Raw genomic sequence first — 18,630 nt, forward strand, 5'->3', positions numbered from 1 at the left:
AAACACCATGTACCGTTGTTTACCCAACTGAAATAATTTATCATAAATCCCAAACTATCAGCAAGTAAGTCATATATTTCTGTATTAATATGACAAAAATGCATAATTTTCTATACTTCCCCAACGAAATAGATCATAATACTGCGGAAATTGATTTCTTCTTGATTTCAAGCGTTCTTTTGACCAACTGAAGAACGCCATTTGGACATGCATAAAAATTGGTTTCCATTTCAGCATGCATTTTTCACGAGTGCGAATGCAAACAAAAACTCAAAGCTCCACTGGGACTGAGGCGAAATTGCATTTGCATTTGTTGACGGGCTCAGTTTCAGTTTCAAAATTGTTGATGTATGAAATACGAACAGCAGTAAAGAATGTGAAAATCCACATAAATGTAAGTTGCCACGCAATTTATGTGTGTGTGTGTGTTGGGTGAGCATATATTCTATGGCAAATTTGCAGAGCTCTCACACTCACAACAGCACTCGTGCACTTCCATCCATCTGTGTCAGTTAACACATTTAGCTCGTTTAAAGCTTTGTTTGTTCGTTATTCATAAATTCACAGACCGTCTGGCAGACGAGGATAACTCCATGCACTTTACGTGACACCGAAGCTTCCGCACCGAACTGCTGGCGTGTGCATGCGGCGAGAGCGCATCTCCATGCAACGGCTCGTATGTGTGTGTGTCTGCGTGTGGCTTTGCTTAGTGCATAGTGAATTTGGTTAACAAGACGGTCTTGAGAAGTACGCGCGTGTGTGCGATGCAGTGTCAACAAAATAAAGTGCAAACTGGCACTACAACTACACAAAAACTGTTTCACACACCTTTGTATGCGCGTCTATGCGTTCGCAGTGCAGTGCAAGTGCATACATGAGAATGGTTGTTCGTCGCTTCTAAATTATCGCACAATGCAGCGTTTGTTTTAGTGTCACTGCCATCCATTTGGGCAAAGTTAAGTACATCGCCTGAAAGCGAAAGCGCCAACGCAGTCAGAAGGTCTACTTAAAGTACACTTTATTTTAAGAGCACACAATTTAGCTTGCTACAAAATGTTGTCGACCCTTTTAGGAATTTGAAAATATTTTTTTTTTTTGAATTTTATCATTTCTCTATATAGAAACGAGAGCAGATTTACAAATATATACCGTCTTCAATAGAATCAAACTGATAATGAATGTCACTCATTACTCAATCAAAAGCTTGATTTGCTTGGTTTAAACCTTTTAGAATTCATCTTCAAAATAATAGGGACACTTGCTTGAAAATTGGTTAAAAATAAATTATAATAAAATTAAAAAAATTATCAAAAATGTAACATGCAATTGCTTGCTGGGAAGTCAGTGAAGTAAAGAACCGTTATCACAGAAAAAATGTTGATCACTTTGTGAAGTAAGATCGTTTTTGAGTGTGCGAAATAATAGGGACATGTGTCATGTGTCCCTATTATTTTTCACATGACTGTATCTTGAGAGTTGTTTTAAAATTACTTTCCTAGTGTCATTGATCAAGGTCGCCATGTGTACTTTTCCGAGCTTTACAATGCGATTCTCGTTAAGATCTTTATACTAGCGCTAATCACCTGGATCTTTTCCTTTGTACTTCTCCATCCATTTCGTGGTTCAACCACTTCCTCGCAAAAATCTTCTTTAGTATCAATGTCACATAGTTGTTTATGCCAAAACTTTAGTTCGCTTCATTTATTCACATTCTTAATACTGAATAGCGCTCAGTATTAAGAGAACTGAAAATTAACTAAAGTATTTCCCCAACTAATTATTCCAAAAACACGTTCGACTTCGCCTACTCGGATATTAAAATTGCAATTAGAACGCTACAAAAGATTATGTGAACTCACCATCAATTAATCCGTACAGAAGAGTAATGAGTACAGAATGAAATATAACACACAGATGTGTAATAATTCAGTAAATTTTTACAATTCTAACTTTCGTAATGAACACATAATTTAATTGGCTTGCTTTGCTAATAGAAAAAAATTATTTCGAACGCTACATGCACATGCCATAGATAATTAAAAAACATAACCTTCAAAGCCTTACAAATGCCCAAATTCCCAATGCATACTATTGAATGGTTGTGTGTGAATATTAATTAAATAGGCACACATGTTTCAATAAATTCCACAATTCATCTTCGCTGCAAGCACGGCAATCGCTGCAAGCGTTCGTTTCTATTGTACTACAGTGCGTATAGGTAATCTCCTTTTGCCTATGGATGCAAGTAAGTACTAAATATGTGTGAGTAAGTAAGTAGCAGTAGCAACTGCGAATGCAATATTAATTATTCGATACGTAATTGAACATTATTCTACGTTTTACTCATAAATATTTTTAATTTCGAAAAGCAATGGGCAAACTAACACAGGTTGCAGGAGGCGTACTATGTATGTAAGAGTGGAATTCTACGGAATCTGTTGAATTGTATTTATATCCATGGTAATGCTTGGATAACTAAAACTGATTACTGTGATGATGAAAATGAGAAATAGCAAACAATGAAGGTCCACCCCGTGCAAAGTGTTCAAGGTAATCTTATATTGCAGACTAAATGCAGTATTTTCGAAAATGAAATTGAAATTTTACGAATTAGAGTCTACCTAAACGTTAGACTGTTCAAAACAATTTAGAGAAGAATACAGAAATTTGGCTTTGTTGGCAGTAGTAAACTGCAGCCATCATATTTGCATTGATATGATTCTGAATTTATTTAACTACTTTGCAATTTTCACAGTTCACGAGAAAAATCAGGGGACCAGTTTCGTGCATCACTAATTTCATATTTTTGCGTAGCGCATGTGATTGCAATAAACATACTGGAATTCTTGAGAATTTTAATTAAAATTGCATAAATTCATAAATTTTATTTTCAATTGTGGCGAAATGGTGAAGGAAACTCAATTGGTGGTAGAACTGTTTGTTAAGCGTGCAAACTGAATGTACTGTGCTGATTTAATGAATTTCTTTTCGAACTATTTATGATTATTGTTGAAAAGGCGGCGGCGTCGACGAATTGGCCTATGGTCTTTTACGGTGAAAAGCTTATTAAAACTTCTAGCAACATCAAACACAAGTGTAGTAAGCAAACGCCGCAGCAGTGGCAAAGGGAAAATGTTTGCTTTGCATGCTGTTCTATGTAGTTGTAGTGGTATGAACAGTTCAAATACTTACCTAATTACCTTTTGCCAAGTTAAGTGCCATAAAGTAAACATTTGTGCGAATGCGCTTTACATATGTATTTATTTATTTGCCTATATACAGTTAGTTTTAATGACCAACAAACTTCTTGCTTTACAATAATAAATGCTTAAGAGCTACTTTCATGCAGTATATTTGGTAATTACAAATTTTCATAATACTTTCCATTACTTTCAATTACTTTTGGTACTTATTTTTCGTATTTTCTTTGGCAGAGATATGTGAATTTTTAATACAATACTTAAAAGTAAAAAATGCCTTCTTCTTCTATGTTTTATTAAGAATAAAATGTTAACAATTATAATTTATTTACATAAATATCCGTATGTTTGGTGTGGATGGTGTGAATCATACACATCTACTTTAGTAAATGATGCCAACTAAGTATTAAGTATTTAAATACTAGAAACACTGCAGTCCCAATGCATTCCAACGCAATTCGCTAGACGCCTATACATGGCGCATTGATTTTGCAACACAGGGCTCATTTCTGTCGCAGAATCAATTGCCATAGTTTGCGGTTAGCGGTGCTGGGAGTCACATTGGGAGTGAGTGTTACAAGCGAGATATTTACATGCATTTCCAATAAAAGTAGAGAAATATGAATAAAATATAAATTGGCAATTCCAGCTCTATTTCTGGAGACTGTTAAAGGACTTATTATATGAAGTAATTAATAAGAGAAAAAGAGCGGAACATTTATGTAAAGAAAAAATATATATCTTTTTTTTATTTTTGCATTGAAACTATCTATACTGATTAGCTAACTTAAATCTACTAGTTTTATACACAAATCACAGTGCTCTAAAAGCCTTGAGTTCAGCAAAGAGCTTCTTCATGTCAACGAAGAATAGCTGACTCTTCTTTTATCGGGAATAGAACTTATGTGGTTAAGTTTTTTTGACGCCGCAGCTACTAGAGACCAATTGGAATTGAAATAGTTAATGTTTCATACTTGGGTCGCTTAAGTTTTTGACGACCTGACTTTATAACTCTCTGATAACAAAAGCATATCCGCTCTCTTTAGTCGAATACTTTGCTTATTTTGCATTTTCGATTTTTGACAGATTAACTCTAAAGTCCAGCAGGGCGCTGAACACAGCGACATCATGGTCTAAAAGCTTATTTTTACTACATTACGGATGTTCCTCAATATTGAAAAGGATGCTGGATTCTCAAGAGCAAATTTTCTCACATGTAAATGAAGAAACTCAGCTGCTTATAACCCAAGGCTTAAGCAACGTACTTACCTTTAAGTTGTCCCTAAATAATAAATATGAATACTCTCACTACAATATCACCTATGAGTTAATAATAATATTTTAGAAGTTGTCGAACTATATCATACGAGTATAATGGAAATAGTGCCATCATATGGCTGAATATACACTTTCATACATGGTATCAACACCTAACTAATACTGTGTCAGACTACTGAGTATTTAATGTGCTCTAACGTTCTACTTAGTAGCACATCGTTATTATAACAATATTTGCGCTTTTTCAAATCGTCAGAGTGCATATGCATTTAAGCATCCATTCATCCTTATTCATTTCACTTTTTCTCATTTGACCTAAGTTGCTTAGGAAAACTAAATATTTTCTACTTTTTTAACATTTCTATGTACAAAATCTGACTAGCTAACCGCTCTCTAACGAAAATTACACGAGAGTACCTACATTTCTAACCAAAATAGTCTAAACCGAAACCTCTTTAGTGTACTTGGAACGATCATTCAAATCCAGTATCAATTTGTCGGGTCGCTTGGCGCGCCCAGCACCATTAGACGGGCCGTTCTCTCCACCGTCTGCCGCTTTTGGTTCTTCATTTGTCGCAGAGGCAGTTGAGTTGTTCGAGACATCACCCGCCGATTGCATTGTATTGTTAGCAATTTCTCCACCCGCTACGCCAGTGTTCGTCGCTGCTGCGATACACGCTGCCGCCAAGGAGCCTTCCGAAGTTGCCACATCGTCTTTGTGTAGCGTCACACAACCGCCGATCACAGTACCAGTGCTGAGTGCAGATGTCGACTGATAGGTTAGCTCGTGCGGCCGACTGCGCAGCCGAATACCCGTGCCCTCGCAATCTGAGGAGTCATTACTGTCAGTGCTGCTCTCATCGGTGGTTGTGTAGAAGATAATGTCGTCCGTGGAGTGTGTCTTTTGCCTTTGATTCACGACCGTTGTTGTCGTAGTTTGGCGATCAAGGAGGTCATTGCTACGCGTCTGAGTTACACCAGTGCGTGCCGCAAAACTGTTCTTTTGTGCTAATCGCTCATCGCCGGCTTTTATTACTGTAGCCGCTGCTGCCGTTGCGGACGACAGCTGTCGCGAGTTTCGCCCGTTCTTGATACTTTTTCGGAACTTTCTACCGCCACACTTATTGCTATTACGATACTTATTTTTACAATTATCACATATACGATAGCTTACGTCTGCACCAAAGCCCTCAGCGCCGATGTCCTGCAAGCTGGGGCTGCACATTTTCGTGCGTCCGCTGCGTCGCTTGCTGCTGCCCCTCGTGGAGGGTGGCGTATTGGTGGCTGCGCTGCGTACATTGATGCGCCGCCGAGGTGGCACATCCAACTCTTCTTCTAGGTCCAAATCTGGCTGCGAACACATGCATTCCAGTTTTATATTAGCAAAGCTGATGCTGCCTTCCGGTTGTGGCGAACCGAGCTGTTGACAAGTGGCACCGCCATGTTTACAACCTTCATTACCGCCACCGCGTCGTCTACTCCCACTGACGTCATCGCGATCCGTTAAACCATGTGGCGGCGTGAATGGCCGGCAGCTGAAGTAGTGCTCTTTGGAAATAACCAAACAGCGCGTGCAAATGATGTGTCCTTGAGCACAACCCAGCGCCTGCTGATGGAAGTCCTCGCTGCGCGTTAAGTCCGTATTGATGGCGCGGTCTTCACGTAGCGCCAACAAAGACTCCTCGATTGTGGTTGTGCTCGTCTCCACCTCCAGCATTAGTGTTTTCGTTAGCGCCGGCTTAGCAGCATTGCCCGCAGCAGCCGCATTGAGGGGCGCTGCAGCTGTGACATTGTTGTTGTGTGTTGTCTGCATCTGTTGATTGTACTTCTCCATTTCGGTATTGAGTGAGAGCAATGGCAGAGCGCCACCGCCGGCATTGCTTGCAGACATACCGCCAGCACCGGCAGGCATGTATGGGCGCACAGTTAGTTGGTTGTTTGACGAGGCTGCCTGAGATGCGGCGGCGGCCACCATAATCATGCCGCCTGGGGTCTTAAGTCCATCTAAGAGGCTGGAGATTGTCATAACAGCAACGCCTTTTGGCGGCGCCATCTCTTGTATGCGCTGTAGTTGCACACTCAGTTGTCGGATCTCTTCAAGTGCTTCCTGGTCCGAAAGCTTGGTGTCTGTGGAGAAGAAAAGAAATTTTACATTTGAGAATTTTCTTGACTGTCTATATTTGATACATTTTAGCTAAGTATACAGTAAATTAGTGGATACCAATCAGTAAAATGGTTCAATATTGAGGCGAAAGCTGAAAAGCCTGCTTTGACATTTGACCTAATGACCTTATTGAAATCTGAATCAAAGGTCATACCGAAAATTTTAACTACCATATTTCTCTGTCTGGTGTAGCCACAATCAGACGGTTTTGTGTACACACTACCGCAGCCAATATTGATGATGATAAATGAGCCACAAGGACGCTGCTCAGTAAAAGGTATAAATTCACTTTATACAGCCTGCGGCTGATTACAAAGAATTATAACGCCATTGTTAAATTTAATTTGTAAATAATGGCTTTAAAATTGAAAATGTCGCATTGAAAAAAAAACAGTCCATAAAAAAATGGTTGCATTTACCATGCAGGGATACAGTCGTGGTCAGATAAAGGTTTAATTTAGAACTCGAGCAAGGTCACCCAAGGGTTGAGAGCCAGCCATATGAGTTAGTTCATCATTATTTTGCTTTCCGAAGTCTACTGGAGATTTTCTATCGCGGAGAACTAGTTCGAAAGGCTGAAAGAGTTGTGCAATTTGGCCGTTGCTTTAAGACAGTTCGATTTCCTGTCGGGTATCTGCACAGAAATATGCTTGTGTCTGTATGTGTGCAATAAAAATGCATTGAATTTTTAGTTGTGACCGCAAACAACAAAGTGCGGTTAAACTATGAACACACATATGCATTTCCCACGCATATAAACATGAAAATAATTGTTTTTGTTGACATAACTGGAATTTTTGACAGATGTGCTGAAAAATTCCAAAAAAAAAAAAAATGTTTAAATAAATAGAAAATTTACAAAATAATATCACACTTAATAATAGAGAATATAAGCCAGCTACTTAGTAAAGCTGTATCAAAATATTTCACTTGGCGCTCTGGACGTCGAACCCGTCTACTAAAGTATGAATGTGATTGGCAGGAGCTGTCCACTTATTATGACCCACGCAAGTCAAAAAGCAAATGGACGAGCATTAAGCAAAACAACTGAACATTAATGAGCAAAACGAGATTTCTCTGTCCATCAAAAGTGTGAGTTTGAGTTTGAGCGACTTCGGAGCGCCAAGTGTCATGAAGTGACTGGCTCCTGGCTCCTGGCTATATAGTTTTGACAAATGATGCAATTCGCCTGACGTGACAGTGCCAAACCATTGATAACTGTCAGTGGCAAAGTGTAGAAGTTGGTGACAACATGAGCTTGAGTTTGTGCAAGCGCATGACGGATGAGCGATTATACGCAGTTAATCAGAGGTAATGGAAATATTTGTAGCGAAGCATTTGATATATATACATATGTTTGAGTGAATATCAAAACTGCCAGTTGGTTGAAATCACGTTTGTGTACTGTATTAAAAAATCGTGGTGGCCCATTAATAGATAATTAGAATAAACTTTTTTCTAGTTTATAACTCACCTCACCTTAAATTCCCAACGAAAAATACAAAATATATGAGTAAATAATTTCAAGTATGCATGCTGCTAACTAGAAAAGTGAAATCCCTTTTTAAACCGAGCAAAAGCTAAACGCTTTGCGGAAAAGTTCATGACGCTTGTGAATTTGCAACTTACCGCCTGAAGTGGTGCCCGCCACAGGAACGGTGGAGGTGGTGACCGAACTGGGATTAGCAAAGGTGCGCACCTGTGGGCGAAAATTGAATTTGGCACCGGAGGATTTGGCGCCCATGCCGATGGACTCCTGATGCGACTTGCCGCTGCGCAGCACAATGTAAACCTGTTGAGTGCGGAAAATACAAAATACAAAATAAGCAACAATGACAAAGTCGTGTAAGTGACCACAATGAACTAAACGAAAACGTAAACGAATTGTCAGTAAGGACTTTGAATGTAATCGAGGATTAAATAACAATATTGCCACAAATGGAATTTATTTACGCCCCAGCGCACAATAGACATTTCGGCTAATTTTAGCAGCCTACTGCTACTTCATTTTTTTCCATTTTTCTTTTTTATTTGAGTTTTCATATTTACTTGTCAGCATAACTTTATGAATGTCCGGAGGGCACAGTGCGTAGAAAGTTCACTAAATAACAAGTGCTTGGAGGGCGGTGTGGGTGTTTGAGCTGCGATGCGACACTTACCTTGCTGCCGAATATTAAACACAATAAAAGTGTCACCGTCAATTGTGTGTGACAGAAGAAAATGATGTAGAGCAGGTCAGGATTAGCCGGCGATTGCAGGAAGAGCCTACGCGCACGGAAGAAGCGTGAAATGAAAATAAGTGATAATAAATAAATTTAAGAGAGACTTGTTTGGTTTTTATTTTTTAAATCTTTTGTGTTATATTTTTTGTTTTGCTCCATGCGTGCTCCATTTATGTTCCAGTTGAATACCATAATATATGGGACAAGAAGTATAGAGGGTTTTATTATTAGTATGAAGTTATTATACTGGTAGGGAGCGTCTGTGCTGTAGATACGAGTATTATACACTGTTCGATATGAAATTATTTGCTTCTTTATTATATTGATCAAATATCTATCTGGTGAGTATTCAGGAAGATTATTATTATCCCATCTGTTGATGTTAGAAACCGAAGAGACGTTCCCTTCTACATAGAACGCAGTAGATTTTAATGAAATTCTAATGATTTTGGGTAACTTGTAATAGAAATTGACTAAATGCTGAATAACCTTAAAGAGATTATATACTACTGCAACCACATAACGGCAAATTTTAAGGTAAATGAGTACCTTAAGGTAACTACCTTGTAACATTGGTTATGGTGGATGGTGGAACACAATTTCTAGTTCTACTTCATTGCTCACCAACTGTATTTTTTTAGAAAATATTATCATAAATATTTGTAGGTTAGCGTGGTTGTAGGTTCTTGTTTTAAGTTTGTCTACATATAGTTTGAGGCATTTACTTAATCTAGCTGCATATTACTTACATGGAGACGTTGAGGAAGCAGGTGAGCAGGAATTCATTGTAGATGGCCATGGAGATGAAGCGGCTCTCATTGAATTCGGATGGCGCTTTCCGCACCATAATACAAAGACGCACGCCCCAGGCGAGAAATAGCACCTCCACTATGCGGCGACAAAATTGAGAAAAATAACAGAAAAAAAGAAAAAAAATTAGAAAAATGCAAAATAAATATTATTTCAGCGAAATCAGAAATTTTGGAACGAGAGGTGTAATCATTTTCCTGCTCTATTCCCGAGCCATTTTAATAGTTCTTAGACTTTATCATTCCACAGCGCTTTCACTTATTCGAAATATAGTGATATTTCGCAAAGCTCTTAAATAATTTGTATGCTCAACACATTTGTGTGTGCGGCGATGAGGCAGCTGTTTGGAATCAGCGAATTATGTAATTTCAATTTTCTTCAAAAGTCGGAAATTTTTTAAGCTACTTTAAAATTTATGCGAATATTGATTTGATGACGTTTTAATGACACACATCCACACACAGGCACACGCACAAGTGGGTGAACGAGAGCGAGTGAAGCGTAGAAAAAAAACGTTCTTTGAAAATTTGTAAGTTTTCTGCATTATTCATGGCGCAGCACAACAATTTTTCATGCTCGAGTGCCATGCTTTTCACAACACCACCGCCGCCACTAACAGCAACAACAACAGCAGCAATGGCATAACAGCTTTCACTTTGCAACAGCCTTTGCTGTGATTTGTTTTTCCTTTTTTGTTTTTTCTTTTTGTATTTCGTTTTGTGCGCTCGGTAATTTTGTAATCTTTTTCTCGGAATTTCGCTTGTCGCACTTGTGTTTCGCATATTTGATAAAGTGGGTCCCTTCAAGTCTTCTTTTTTGTGTTTGTATAATTTAATGTGACACACATTTCATGCTAACTTCCGCCTTGTGAATAACTGACTTCACACAGTTAAGCTCTTATTTATTTATGTATGTGTATATATGTATACATATATAATGGTATGCACGTGAGCTCCTCTCGCTTGCGGAAATTGCACACATGCAAGCTGGTGAGAAGCATAGAAATTTAAATTTGTTTATAGTTCAACTTGCCAACACTAACAGATTGCGGCACAACTTAGTGGCTTAAATGCGCTTACTCCAAGTTTCTTATTTGTATAATTCTGTATTTCATTTTATAGCAACATCTCAACTAGGCTTGATTCCACCAACGACATGATATGAGGTTTCTAAGTGTAGTCTGTCGACTGCCAAGACATGACAATCGTTGAAGTATTCGTGTCTACCAATTATAGCAGTGATGCTTCTAAGTAGCGCCGGCGAGCTGACATTATAGTCTTTTGAGAGACAATTGTGTTATTCTCTTCACATATTGTTCCATAATCCCTTTAAAAATATTACATCTTTCAATATCACATTTCGGGTTACTCGCTCATTTGTCGAAAAAAATTTTCTAAATCTAATGTCGAGAAAAGTAAGGTTAGAATATGTGTTTAAAATAATAAATGATAGTCCGGCTTGTTCTTTGCTAAATGAAGGCCTTTATTTTGAGCCAAAGACTTTGCAAATCTCAACATTTGGCTAATTTGAGCAACTTATCTAACGGTATAAAAATATTTACGATAAGTAATAGCTCCTGAACATAATTGAGTTATAATTTCACCATCTATAATCTAACATAATTTAACTCCAAGCGCATAGCTTTCTAACTGGCAATTCTCTCGAGCTTACAACCAAGTAAAGCTCCTTAAATCAGCGCAACTGAAATGCTGTAATTTTCTCTCTTTAATCAGTAGGCGTCGTTGGCATTAAGGAACAGCGTTGAGCCGTAGCTACATATCTATATACTACTCAGCTCGTTTGTGCGGCTTTATGTAGGCATGCGTGTGAGTCTGGTATCCAAACCACGAGAGCAGTGGCCGGTAGCGTGCTATGAAGCCGGCTGCTGTTGTCATAGCTACTATGCTTACATACCAATATACCGAAATAGTGTAGTGCTTAGCACTTGGCTGAAGCGCCTTCAACTAGTTCGTGTGAGCCATGGCGTTGCTGGGTCAGCGTGTTTGCGGCACCGAAAGTGTGACTACATGTTCGAGCTATATTTTAAGTTTACACATTATGTATTTAGCTATGGACCTTGGCATGCATGGCGTACAAGCTTGTAAATCTCATACGAACTCGTAACATGAATACACCCACATGTCTCTGTGTGTCGTTGTTGGTGTGTGCCAGTGCACGTGTATGACATTTTTATCCCTTTCTTTAAAGCCAAACTATTACGACGCCGAGGAATGCAAGCGCTGTTAAGCCACTTAAGTCAGTGCTGCCTAAGTGTTCGTCACAATCTCATTTCCAGTGTCTGAGCGCTCTTGTAAGTGGCCGATCGAATCGATAATCGACAAAAATAACATGCTAACAAACAAAAAAAAAAACACTACATACGTAGTCACAATGTGTGTTTATCTGTATTTTCCAAATATTTTTTGCATTATTTTTTCAAACGACTTGAGCTCCTTTTGTATTGCGCACGAGTACTTACTCGATGTGAAAGTGTAATCCCAGTAATCCGTTTTGCATAAAAATGCTTTCAGATCATCAGCGGTGCGGCCAACCACAACATCGGGCGGTGCAACCAAAGTACGCACCAGCAGGCACGTTCCAATGACACCGCAAATAATGCCGAGCCGCTTCAGTAGTGCTGCGTCTGTGATTTTCACCGCTTTTGCTGAACGCACACGAAATATCACCGAAATGCTGCAGTTTTGTGGGGGAAGAGAGAGACAGCCAGAGAGAGGAGAAAGTGTTAGTCGAGCATATATATATATTTGTGTTTGTCTGTGTTGTATGCGATATTAAAGGTTGAAAATTTAAGTTGGCGTTTTGCAACTAGAAATTCGACTCACCGCCACGTTTTCAACATCAAAGCGCCATATGTCAGTGAAAAGCCAATTTCACGTAGCCAAATTCGTGCTGTGCAGGTGTACAGATTCGGATTGGGGTACATGACGATGTTCTGTGAAAAGAGTAAAAAACGATATTTTCTTAAATTCAGATAAATACTTACGTAAATCACGTATTGAGATTATGTCACCTAGGCTTTCTACAAAAATTTGAGTTCCACTAAGATCGAATAAGTTGAGATCGAAGTTGAAATTATGTGTCAAGTCATAACTCTGTCATTACGACTATCAAATTATTTACTATTTTGAAACTGCTAATTAGAAGCTGAACGTCTACATTTTCAATGACTTAGGTAAACTTTAGGGGAATGCGAAATAATATCAAGGATATTGAGACAGATATTTTAATATGTTCTTGTTTCATTACGTCAAATTCAATGACAGTCTAGGTCAAACCAATAAAAACGTTTGTAATTATTTGTAAAGCTAATCTTGGATCCAAATTGGGAACAGAACGAAAAAAGTGAAGTAGCCTAGTCCATAAAATCGATTGTTACAATGATTAAGTTGACATGACTAATGCGTCATTGAATTTGACATAATGTGTCATTTAATTTGTAAAATGAAAACCATACATTAGTGCATGAACTTGTATATATTTAAGATACCTTATTCACTGAGTAATCATACCACTCACGGTTCTTCGAGCCATTAGCCCCCTCATAGGCTCAAAGCGCTTCGATGATACGTAAGGGTCTTCTTTGCGATCCATACTTAGTGGTCTTCTGGCATCACAGCGGACTGGCACATTTTGCTGTCCAAGTGGGATACGTCGCGAAACCTGTCCCGGAGGTCAGCCTTTTTAACCTAACCTAACCTGATTTGTCTCAAGTGATTTTTTACTTTTTTCGAACCTCAAACATATATTTTTTCCACCATTTTGAGTTTAGTATGCACATTCGATATATGTATGTTAAAACCAAAAGAATTATTATTTAAAACCATCAGAAGGAGACACTCTTATAGTATACAATTACTTGCATAAATATATGTTGTTATTTCGGGGCTTATATATGTATTTCTTATTTTCGGTATCTGGAAAATTGGATTTGTCCGCGTATAAAGCTGTGCAATGTGGATTTATATTTTAAGAATTCTGCAGTATTTACTTACTGTGCAGTAGATGAAGAAAGCGCCCAGCGCAATGACGCGCAACAGAGCCGGGCTGGCGGCACGAACGACCTGCAAATAAATAGGATTTTGGAGAGTGTGTTAGTCGACCTGTAGTGCGCATATTGGCGTACGTTAATATTCAATAAAAATAAATAAATAAATAAATCATATTTATGAAGACACTCTTGCCACACTCGCCATGTATTTGCAAAGCTCAGCTGCATGTATGCTGTTTTTAGCGCATATGTGTCACTTCAATAACGATATTTTAACAACCTCAGCACCAGCAACAGCCGGAAATCTATAAAATTTTGTTATTTGCTTTACGATCATGTCTGGCACTTGCATCCGCTTGAGTCGACGGTCTCATCGTACTAGCACAAATACAAAGTATACACTCCAGTACTCCAGTGGCTCCGCATGGGGACTCACATAAAAATTCAATATGACAGCGCTGCTCGGACGCATTTAGACAACAACATGCCGCAACGCCGCAGCGTCGCCAGCACCGGTGTAAATACGCAGAAAATGAGTGCAATAAAGTAACAGCTGGATTTGGATTTGGACGCCGGCAACATGTTTCCTTTTTGTGTTTGTGCACGCACTTAAGAAGGCAATAAAAAACCAAGAGACAGCGGTGAGTACCCGCTATGCCACAAGGAGATGTGACCCCAAACTCCAGGCATAAAACCCAACTAGTCGCTAAGGGAAACGCGAGGTGAGAAGCTCGAAGTTTGGGGGGCTACGTCCGATGACGCCGCGCTCCCCGCCACAGACGCCACATGTCATGAGCAGCCGAGGCAACGTAATAAAAATTGTTAAATTTTATTATGAACTCGCAACTGCCGGAGCGCACACGCGCTCGCTACTGGTCAGTCAGTCCACCGGCGGTGTCGACCAAAGCTCAGATGGTCAAGGTTAATGCGTTCAATATTAACCTACGGACATAAGTAGCTTTGTGGTTGGTGGCGCGCAGCCAAGTTGGCGGGCGAGTCTGTTGCTGCGCTGCGTGTGGTCGCACAATATGTATACCATTATACTTTTATGATGGCGGCGCGTAGAAATTCATTTTTATTATATCTTATGATTTTATATTGTTGTTGTTGTTGTTCGCATGGCATGCAAAATGTAATGATTGGTGTATGTACTTACCTTCACTTGTTGATAGCGAAATGTGAACCACGCGGCCGGTGGCAGCAAACCGATAACGGTGCAAGCCAACACCAAAATACTCGTCCGCATCGGCCAATTGAGCGCTGCAATGCAAGGTGAGCCGTCTTCGCAGTAATCACAGCCCTCGGCGCACGGCAGGCACTCGTACTCATTGATTATGTTGTATGTGGAGTTTCTGCCCTGAAAAGTTGGCGGAACATTTTCTTAACTCTTCAATTTATTTAAGACGAGGGTTTATAGGGTGTTTGAGATAATTCAAATTTAATATTTTTCTTAGTCAGTGGGCAAACGTATTTAATATTAGTTAGGTGTTTTGTGGACATTTTATAACCTCTCAACACTTTGTTGTTATGGAGTCCAATAGTTCGAGTTATAAAATCTCGACTCTTTAAACTCTTGAAACAATTAATTTTATCGATTTATAAAATGGAATACCTTTAAAAAACACGAACACGATATCCTCTGCTCTATCGTGGACATTCTGGGAACCCCCAAGTTTAACCACTAGTCCTCAATTATTACACTTACCAGCATTAGCTTTTCATACTCCTCTTCCAATAGGCTGCCATTGAAGAACTTTTGCGAAGACATGGTGTCTGGAAAGTAGTACCCCTTGCGACAAACACATTTATATGAACCGCGACGAAAGCCCAATCCCTTTAGAGCTTCACACTGAAAAAGAAAAAAAAAATAGAAACAAAGTTTACCGTTTAATTTGCCTTGGAAAACAAAGAAGTGAAAACAAATGTTGAACAAAATTGGAAATGTGAAAAAACGTCCATTGTTTTTGTGATTCATAAATATGTGAAAAAATGTGTGATTTGTTCTATTCTGCTAACCACAAGCTACTTCTAGGATATTATTGCATTCTACATACCATTGTTGTGCGCTGTTTACATTTGTCGGTGCCGGCGAATATGTTCAGGGGTTGAGTGGTGCCCGGCGAGTTGCGCTGCGGACATTGATCGATATCCACGCGCCTCAAATCGATATCGATGCCCGATGTGCCTCTGGAGTTTCGTTGTTTTACAAAAGTTTTTTGGTATTCCGTTTGTTTAGATTTTTGCGGTTTGTGTTTGTAGTTTCAAAAGTCAAGGTTTGTCGTTTTCGTTTATTTATTACCATAGTTTTTGTTTAATTTTTCAGCAAGTTGAGAGCAAATTGTCAAATTTTTGTTGTTGGAAGCGATATGAAAAGAGAAAATGTACAAAATACACATTGATTAGCTTTTAATGAATACATATGTATTTCAAATTCTAATTTCTAAAAAGAGATTTAGATTTAGAAAAGTATCACTAGAAGGCCCCAACCGTAGTACATCGTTCATTAGTTTATTTTATGTTGTTTGGAACTTTAGCATTCCAGAGCTAGGAAATGAAGCGGAAATTCCTACACAGCTTTAAAAAGCCAAGATAATAACCTTTATTGAGATTGTCATACGAAACTATGAAAAACTAACACTACAACTATACTTTGCCACCATCAGTATTGCTCATCTTACAAAATGATGATGTGACAATTCAATGAGCGAAACTCATCTCCACTCTTTAGCTTTTGACCGAAGGCATAAAAAGCTTTAACGACACATTACTTAAATGCTGTCGTAAATCCTTTATGGGCGTGTAATCCTTTGAGAAATACAGTAATCCAATCGCTGCGTTCAAATGGGATCACTCGCAAAAGAAGGTCAGCGTTTTGGCTGCCACTTTGCACATATATTACTTTCAAGTTCGTTAAACAAATCACGCGTACGTTGTTTTGGGTCTGCAATTTTGGCAAATTAACTGCATTTCTCGTTGCTGCTGCGGCGCTGATCCCTACTTAGCACACAATATTGCTTTTATTCAAATGGCGCGCAGCACAACGAGGAAATAAATCAATAAAGAAAGGAAAACTCAACGTCAGCCACAAAATACAATCATTTTAGCCCCACACCAGTGTTTTTGTTGCAACCCTGGCGGCATTAGCATAGCACCGTGTGCGGCCTGATGCGCCGAAACAGAGCAAATCTAAAAGAGATATTTCATGTTCGACAGGCCAGTGAAAGGCCAAAAAGAAATAAGAAATAAAACAACAACAATAAAACAAAATACCACAGTGTCAACAAAGTGAAGGCGAAGGCAGCGTGAAAGCAAAAGCGGGCGAAGAGCGACTCGACGGTGAAAAGGTTCGACAAAGCGAGAAAATAAATAAAAACAATGAATAAACACAATGGATATGTATATATGTATATCGGAGAGGCCTACAAATAAGCAAATAATATATATATATATTGAGTAAATAAATAAAAATAAAGAGAAATAATATCCATGCGAATGTAAGAATGAATCAAGGAATGCAAACAAAGGAAAGCAACTACAATAACAATGACGCTAAGGGTAAACAAGTCAATAGACTTGCCAATTTCACACGCTTTCAGGCGCATACACACACACACACACAGTTATTTACACTAATAGCGCATATGAGTATTTATTCGCACAAATATACAATAGGTGGTTATGGGTCCGGAGGCATGAGCTTTTCTGTCTGCCAGCTATATTTTGTGATTACACTACGGTTACGTATACGTCACGTATGACACTATGTAAACAAACAAGCAACACAACACGCACACACCAGCAGCCCAGCGCCTAGCGGTAAAGCCGTTACTCATGCCACACCACGCCACACCATTAATGACAGCTGCGAACGGATGAGCGACATTGTTCGCACACTTTTATTTCGCACTGTTATCGATACTTTCTTTCTTCTATACATATAACGGTATACATATATCAACAGCAACTGTTTTGATTGAGTTATGTAAATGTTCACACATATTTACAGTGTTTTTCTCATATATTTTTATTTTATTTGTATTTGTGTATGTCATGGCTGACAGTTAATACTGCTGTATCAGTTATTTCAGTTGGTTGTATTCGATTAAGCCGAAACATTTACTGATAACATATCGCAAATACATATATGTAATCGTGTGTGTATATATATTAGCTGTCAAACAACGGGAGGCAGATTAGTAAACAAAGCTACATTCACATACAATATAAGAATCTACAAAAAATGCAAACAGAGCCGCTTCTGTGAAAAAATGTCGAGAAATACCAATTAAACGAAATACCAGGAATGTGAATATGAGGCAAGAACAATGAGAGAGTGAGGCTTTAAAATATATAATACGTTTCAAAAAGTCTCTTCTGAACTTTATCTATTATATTTGAGTGCTAGAGCTTATAAATATTGAACCTTGAAGATTTTGTATAGAACGAGTGCATCAGATCTACCCTCTGGCTAAAAAAAATATATATTTGTATTATATTATACTAAATCCCCATGAATTGTAACACTCTTTAAAATCCTTAAACTCACTCTTCAAACCCCTTCAAGTCTACATTCAAAGCAATTTATTTAAAATTTGCTTTGTTTGTTTTGCTAATATGCAAATTTGTGCGACTCTTAGCCGCATGAAATCCGCGCACACGCACACATAAATATGATAAGTTAGTAAGTCCTCAATTTCAAGCGATTCAATGCAAATGCGCCAAGGCAACTCAACCAATTCGGCAAGCAGTGGCAAATCCCTTCCAACAGCCGCATTGCCTATTTAGCGAATTTGTTTCCAGGCATTTTATTTGTTTTCCTCCGGTATTCTGCTTCTTATTTTTGTTTTCGTTCATTCACTCGCCTACTCGAAATAAGCCGAGTAGTCGACAACAAGCCCACTATTACAACTGCCGCTGGTGGTAATGCGCTGGAAATAACTCGCTGCA

At 38.7% G+C, this 18,630-nt stretch overlaps 1 protein-coding gene across 1 annotated transcript in view; it reads right to left on the minus strand.

Annotated features, from left to right (window-relative positions):
• Window positions 1-3,242: 3,242 nt before the first annotated feature.
• Window positions 3,243-18,630, minus strand: part of LOC105221492 (uncharacterized) — a 58,698-nt gene continuing 43,310 nt past the window's right edge. Inside the window, exons 4-13 of the mRNA XM_029046411.2 lie at window positions 15,738-15,870; window positions 15,389-15,532; window positions 14,840-15,040; window positions 13,688-13,756; window positions 12,518-12,627; window positions 12,154-12,368; window positions 9,614-9,752; window positions 8,802-8,907; window positions 8,272-8,434; window positions 3,243-6,605 (exon numbers count right to left, since the gene is read on the minus strand). Coding sequence (XP_028902244.2) covers window positions 4,918-6,605; window positions 8,272-8,434; window positions 8,802-8,907; window positions 9,614-9,752; window positions 12,154-12,368; window positions 12,518-12,627; window positions 13,688-13,756; window positions 14,840-15,040; window positions 15,389-15,532; window positions 15,738-15,870 — 2,968 coding nt within the window. The 3' untranslated portion in view covers window positions 3,243-4,917. The remainder of the gene's footprint in view (window positions 6,606-8,271; window positions 8,435-8,801; window positions 8,908-9,613; window positions 9,753-12,153; window positions 12,369-12,517; window positions 12,628-13,687; window positions 13,757-14,839; window positions 15,041-15,388; window positions 15,533-15,737; window positions 15,871-18,630) is intronic.

This window comes from Zeugodacus cucurbitae, chromosome 6 (genome assembly GCF_028554725.1).
Source record: "Zeugodacus cucurbitae isolate PBARC_wt_2022May chromosome 6, idZeuCucr1.2, whole genome shotgun sequence".
NCBI lineage: Eukaryota > Metazoa > Arthropoda > Insecta > Diptera > Tephritidae > Zeugodacus > Zeugodacus cucurbitae.